At 30.2% G+C, this 6,431-nt stretch overlaps 1 protein-coding gene across 1 annotated transcript; it reads right to left on the bottom strand.

The window, feature by feature from the left end:
* Positions 1-1,925: 1,925 nt before the first annotated feature.
* On the bottom strand, positions 1,926-6,249 carry LOC113518112 (60S ribosomal protein L19). The gene is made up of 5 exons (XM_026902882.3): positions 6,144-6,249; positions 5,842-5,948; positions 4,563-4,726; positions 3,443-3,633; positions 1,926-2,110 (listed from the first exon to the last, which is right to left on the bottom strand). Exons 1-5 carry the CDS (start codon positions 6,146-6,148, stop codon positions 1,975-1,977), a joined length of 603 nt encoding a protein of 200 aa, XP_026758683.1. The 5' UTR covers positions 6,149-6,249; the 3' UTR covers positions 1,926-1,974.
* Between the last annotated feature and the right edge of the window lie 182 nt (positions 6,250-6,431).

Genomic DNA, 6,431 nt, shown 5'->3' with positions numbered 1-6,431 from the left:
CGGTCGATTCAATCTCAAAAACGAATATTTTCAAATTGAATAGGGTCTGAATAATTTTTGTAGTGCCACCAGATCTTCACCATCCTGTTTTGTTTTTTAAAAAAGGTAGAAAATTTGTAATAAAAGGAATGAATTACCAGAGGGAGACTGTACAAATGTCGATTGCTTGGGTTACTCTGTCCCATTCGTGTTTCAACCGTGAAGCAGTTATGTTTGCATGGCTGTGTTTCGGTTTGAAGGGTGGGGTATAGCGTGAATTTACTGGGTACAGAGGAATAACACCTGAATCTTCAGGAATGGCAACGCATAAAGGGTATCATGGGCGAAACAGTATACTCTTTTATGTCCATGGTACTGCTCATGTCTATAGGTGACGGTTATCACTTTCCATCAAGTGGGTCGTCAGCTTGTTTGTCGTTCTAAGTTGTATAAAAAAAAAAGAATGTAACCGTATCAAAATTGGACTAGCTTTATATTTGCTTTATATTGACGCTCCTTGTCAAGTAAATGATAAACACTAATTAGTTGATGGACCACGAGTCTGATCATGAAGCATAGAGCTTAATGTTTTCCACATAAACTACGTGTAAAAACTTTTTAAAATATTATATACGTTATTTACGTAATAATGCTAATTACTACTAATATTATAAATATGAAAGTGTGTTTATTTGTTACCTTATAATACCTGAACGGCTTAACCATTCTCTATGAAATTTGGTATATTCATAAGGTATGGAGAAGAATATAAGTTACTTTTTATCCCAATCAGTGATCATATCCGAATCACGCAAAGTCCCGGGTAAAAGCTAGTATCTTAATAGTTAAAAATTCCGTGTCGCAATGTTCGTTCCCACTAATCTCCAAAACCACTCAACAGATAATAAACCATGGACAAAAAATACATAAGTATTTTTTATCTATGATTACAGTGACTGGTAGATAACGCCATATGGTGTCAAGTCCGCCATTTACACTAAGACTCAAGGTGTGTTAAAGTTTAATAAATAAAACTTGTAAATGTATATAATTTGCGTTAACATTAGAAATAAAATAGTTTTATCCTGATAAGCGAAGCAGTCATTAAGATATTGCACCTCTGCAAAGCAGAGTCGATACTCTTTGTTTCCTAAAAAAGATTAGAATAGCACAGGTAATATAATACTATAATCTTATAATAAATACAATTGGATGGAAAAGAATAATTATAAAAATTGACCAAAGACACGAAACTATATTTTTTAAATACATGTAGATATATAATTTACTAGCAACCCGCCCCGGTTTCACAGGGATGCAATGCAATAAATATACTACAGAATACAATTTCGAATATAAATTTTTTTTATTTATCGTAACGATAACCAGAGGAAGACTGTACAAAAGTCGATTGCTTGAGTACCTCTGTCCCATTCGTGCTTCTCCCGTGAAGCAGTTGTGTTTACATGGCTGTGTATCAGTTTAAAAGGTGGGACATGGCAGTGAATTTACAGGGTACAGAAAAATAACGCCTGAGCTAATAACAGAGGAATGGCAACGCATGGGAAGTATCATAGGCGAAACAGTATAGTCTGTTATGTCCATGGTACCACTTATGTCTAGAAGCAACGGTTACTACTTTCCATCAGATAGGTCGTCAGCTTGTTTGCCATTCTAAGTTGTATAAAAAAAATAAATAGCGTACTTATAAGTACAATAAAATTATCAGTGTTTCTTAACTATATTATGGATGTATTATACATACAAACCTTCCTCTTGCATCACTATTTATTATAAAAACGCATCAAAATCCGTTACGTAGTTTTAAAGATCTAAGCATACATAGGGAGAGACAGATTTGGGGTAATAGTTTTTACGTGATGCCGCAATATCAATACAAACTTATCAGCTATTTTTGAAGCCTTGTTCAGAAATAAAAAATAAAATTTCGATCCTAGATGTTTATTGGATCATTCATTTTAAGACAATATGCTATCACTTCTTGGCGGTGACCGCGGCTTCGTCTTCCCTCGCAAAGGTCTGCAAAAGTTCTTCCTTCTTGGCGGCAATACGTTCTTCACGTCGCTTGCGCGCCTCTTTCACCTTGTTACGACGGGCTTCGGCCTGGTCACTAAAACAAACATTACATTAAATTTAAATTTTTAAGGTTCTACAAAGTGGGATTTCATTTTAATTAATTTAAACACAGTATGACCTCACAATAGTTATTACTCAACAACTTTATTTCTAGCGCAAATTTATCACACATGACTTAGAAATAATTGATATAACTATTATATACCTCAATAAGTAGACTGACTTCTAATTATTTTTATGATATTTTGAATTGTTGTTTATTTTGTTTAATCTAAATTGACATTAATGCATGTATATTAGCTACCTATCAACATAATTTTGCTACACCCAAACAAACAGGGTTTCATGTACTTATCATAAGAACATTGTAACAACTCTATATTATGTACATGAATGCATTATAATAATAAATAATTAAATAATTTAGAATTCACCATTTTTTGATACAGAGACAAGTTTGGTACATACATCAATGTCATATTGATTGGCAATGATTTTAGAAAAGACGAAGATTGGGACTGTTTTCTGTTAATTAAACAACTCTATATTTGAATGATAGATTATTTCATAGTTCATGCTTATAATTTCCATATTTTTAAATGATTATATTCATATGAAATTATAAAAAATATATCCTAAGGCCAATAAACTGCTTAGTAAATAAATTAGGTCCTAGTGTAGTAGGAAGTTTACCTACTACATAAGGACATAATTTATTTTTATTTTATTTATTATTATTGGTTTTTCCGAAAATCAGAAAATCAAAAATTATAAAATATTTTGTGGAATGCCTTAAAAACCCTCTTATTATATTAAAATAAACTTTGTATAACCTACTTATATAAATGTACTATTAATATTAGATTCTTAGCCAATAAGCCCATGGCAATGAAATTATAAGATACATAGGCAAACCAATCCTCATGAATGGCAACACACAAAGGATATCATGAGCAACACAGTATATTTTATTTATATATATTAAACCTACAACTCTATTACAATATTTTTTATAGTAAATTGACAAGATGAAAGTAGATGCAAATAAGTGCATTTCATTTAAACACTTATTTTCTTATCAAATAGGGCACTGAAGTAAACAGATTATGATAATAGCTTATTATAAAATAATAAAAAAATACGCCCAACAATAAACTCTAACCTCATAAAAAAGAAGGAACATAAAAACCGATGTACTTTCACCACCTTCTCTCTTATCAAATAGGGCAGTACAACTAAATAAATTATTACTTATAAGCTTTCTAAAAATACATTGAACTAAACCACCATTGCGGCTTATCGTTATGTAGGCTTTATCGTATTTAACACCTCAGCAGTACAAAAAGATTAAACTTTGTCATCTTACCTAAGCATCTTAGTCCTAGCCTTCTCAGCCTTCTTCCTGTGGATGTACTCCATGAGTACACGCTTGTTCTTGAACACATTACCCTTCGCCTTCATGTACAGCGCGTGGTACAAGTGTCTGTCAATTTTCTTCGCTGTTCTGTACTTGAGGAGTAGTTTTCGGAGGACTCTTTGTCTTTGTACCCAAAGTTCCTGCAAAAAACATGAGTAAACAAATGTAAAGTATCTCTGTGGTATAACCGAATAATAATACACTGACCATCCTCAATATGTTATGAAAGAAAAGGAAAAGTTAAATCATTTTTGGTAAGGTCTCTTTCTTTGTGAGCTATATTCTGAATTTAAATAAAAAGATAAAAAATTCATATTAAAACTCTGTAACAAAACAATGCAGTGCAATTTCACCTCTTAAATCATTTTTGGTAAGGTCTCTTTCTTTGTAAGCTATATTCTGAATTTAAATAAAAAGATAAAAAATTCATATTAAAACTCTGTAACAAAACAATGCAGTGCAATTTCACCTCTTAAATCATTTTTGGTAAGGTCTCTTTCTTTGTGAGCTATATTCTGAATTTAAATAAAAAGATAAAAAATTCATATAAAAACATTGTAACAAAACAATGTAACGCAATTGCACCTCTTAAATCTACAAATGTATTTAATTAAGACTGTAACTTTGTACACATGACGAGGTATGTTTACTGGCTGGAATAAAAAGGAGACTATATTATTACTATTGAAAGATAGGCTATTTTCAGGCAGAAAAACCTGTGATACTGTTAAGCCTGCAACATCTCTATGTTCTTTTGTGCTTAGTACTTTTTACTTTATCTGAGCAGTAAATACTTTATATTATTCTCAATTTCGTGTATAATATAGTATATGTTATACATGTGTAAGTATATTTGCTATTTATATATATTTATTTGTTTATATTATATATAATTTTAGTATGTACATATATCAATAATTACTAGTACCACATGATGATGACATAATGATGTAAAAATGCTTTTAGCATTAAGTCTGCCATATATATATGTAGTATTGAATGAATAAATAAATAAAAATATGTATACTTATAACAGCTATGAAAAGTGTATTAAAATTGAAATATTTACCTTCTGTGGCATACGCGCGTTGGCAGTACCTCTTCTCTTACCGAAGCCGCAATGACGTCCTTTCCTGCGCGCTTCTGTGTTCTTGCGGACGCGCGCACGGGAGTGTACCGCTACTGGTTTCTTGATCACGAGACCATCTTTGATCATCTTACGGATGTTTTGTCCTGAAAATTGTGATTAAACTAATTATATATTTATACTTTTCAATCAATTACACCAGTGAAGATAAATTGTATTTTTTTTAACATTCTTACTCTATTATTCATAAATATTATAATTATTTTATGAATGAGAGATTATTTAGACTTAGTAATTTTTTTTTCTTTACAATAAATTTCCAATTTGAAAGTGACAAAAATTATAATAGTTTAGAAAAATCCATTTTTGTGTAAATAATTATAATGATTAAATAAAATAATAATTAGCAATGTTTGTACAAAATAAAAAAAGAGATGATCGGTAGAAAAAGTCGCAGCACATCATGAAAAAAAGTTATATTCCAGTTATACTGTACTAAGTTTAAATTTATATTAACTTGATTATTTATTTATTTTATTTATTTAAACTTTAATGTGCATTGAAACTATGTACATTTGGCAAACTTAACATTGAACTGTTCTCTATCAGTCAACGATTGGAAAAATTGAGAAATAAGTATGCATTATTGAATTGATTATTGTACATTAAAAATAAACAATGTGAAGTATTATTATTTTAACATTTAGTATAAAAAGTATTTAATAAAGAAGAATAAAGTATGAAGTTTCAATAACTGAGTTGCCATGATACTATAATAGTAACTTAGGATATTCACTGAACTCAATCACTAACTTTGCTTGCAGAAGGATTCTGATAAAACTTACAGTTGAAGGACAGAAATAAATAAATAATCAGCAAATATTAATAACATTTAAACAAAATTTAATATTATAGGTTAAGTAGGATTAGGGGTGAAGTCAGAAAAGCTAAACTAAAACATCATATTTTTTCTTATCAATGCAAATTAAAAAGAGTCTTAATATTAAACCAACATAAAATTTGTTGGCACGGTTTAAAAGATGTAGCGGAATAGGTAGCTACGATACTATTGCCGTTTTCATTGTTGAATGTGTATTGTCAATAAGATTTTTTTTCACATCTTGTATTCTAAAGATAGGAATCTACATATGTTATTTTGAAATCTTGATTAATAGATGTAACAACAGTTAAAATACATTGGGGGAATCCGGGACCGACGAATGGCAGCGCTAGCAGTGTCAGGTAAATACACTATACTCACTCGAGTTGGTGTTGGCGATTTCGCTGATCTCATTTGGATCCAACCACACCTTCTTTTTGCCGCATCGCATAACAGAGGCTGCAAGCCTCTTCTGAAGCTTTAAGGAACTGTAAATAAAAAAAATACTCGGAGTGACCACATGGTCTCTGATGGATGTTCACGTACATTCAAATTCTTTAGAAATTATCCTCCCTTTCGAAAAAAAAATAACATTTATTTAAAATATGTCAAAAGTAACACATTAAATATATTTAGTTGAAGAATTAATAAGAATAATTTATATTTTTATAGAAAAAACTAACCTCATCTTGAAACGGTGAGGTCCAACGCAAACAAGAAAGAAAAGAAATATGGCGGAACTAGGGTTGGACGGTAAATAATCGAATATTATCGATTATATATGTTGCAAAGGTATTTATATAATCTGTATAGGATTAATGGGCTATTGAATTATAATATATTTGATGTGTTGACATCCTTTATAATCTTTCTTTTAAATTCATATTTTATATTTATTAATTAACTTTCTTGCTATCAGAAGCAAAAAAAATAGTAATTGGAATTTGATAATTGATGCAATTTTGCAGTAC

This window comes from Galleria mellonella, unplaced genomic scaffold (genome assembly GCF_026898425.1).
Source record: "Galleria mellonella isolate WM207_F2 unplaced genomic scaffold, CSIRO_AGI_GalMel_v1 utg171, whole genome shotgun sequence".
Taxonomy (NCBI): Eukaryota; Metazoa; Arthropoda; class Insecta; order Lepidoptera; family Pyralidae; genus Galleria; species Galleria mellonella.
The sequence above is the reverse complement of the archived record's forward strand: the minus strand, read 5'-3'. Positions and strand labels throughout refer to the sequence as shown.

What these genes read in the sequence shown, in the direction of transcription:
- LOC113518112 (XM_026902882.3), bottom strand. An exon ending in AATCGCCAACACCAACTCGA is followed by an intron (nt 4,727 to 5,841) that starts GTGAGTATAGTG and finishes CACAATTTTCAG; the next exon opens with GACAAAACATCCGTAAGATG. An exon ending in ACGCGCGTATGCCACAGAAG is followed by an intron (nt 3,634 to 4,562) that starts GTAAATATTTCA and finishes TGTTTTTTGCAG; the next exon opens with GAACTTTGGGTACAAAGACA.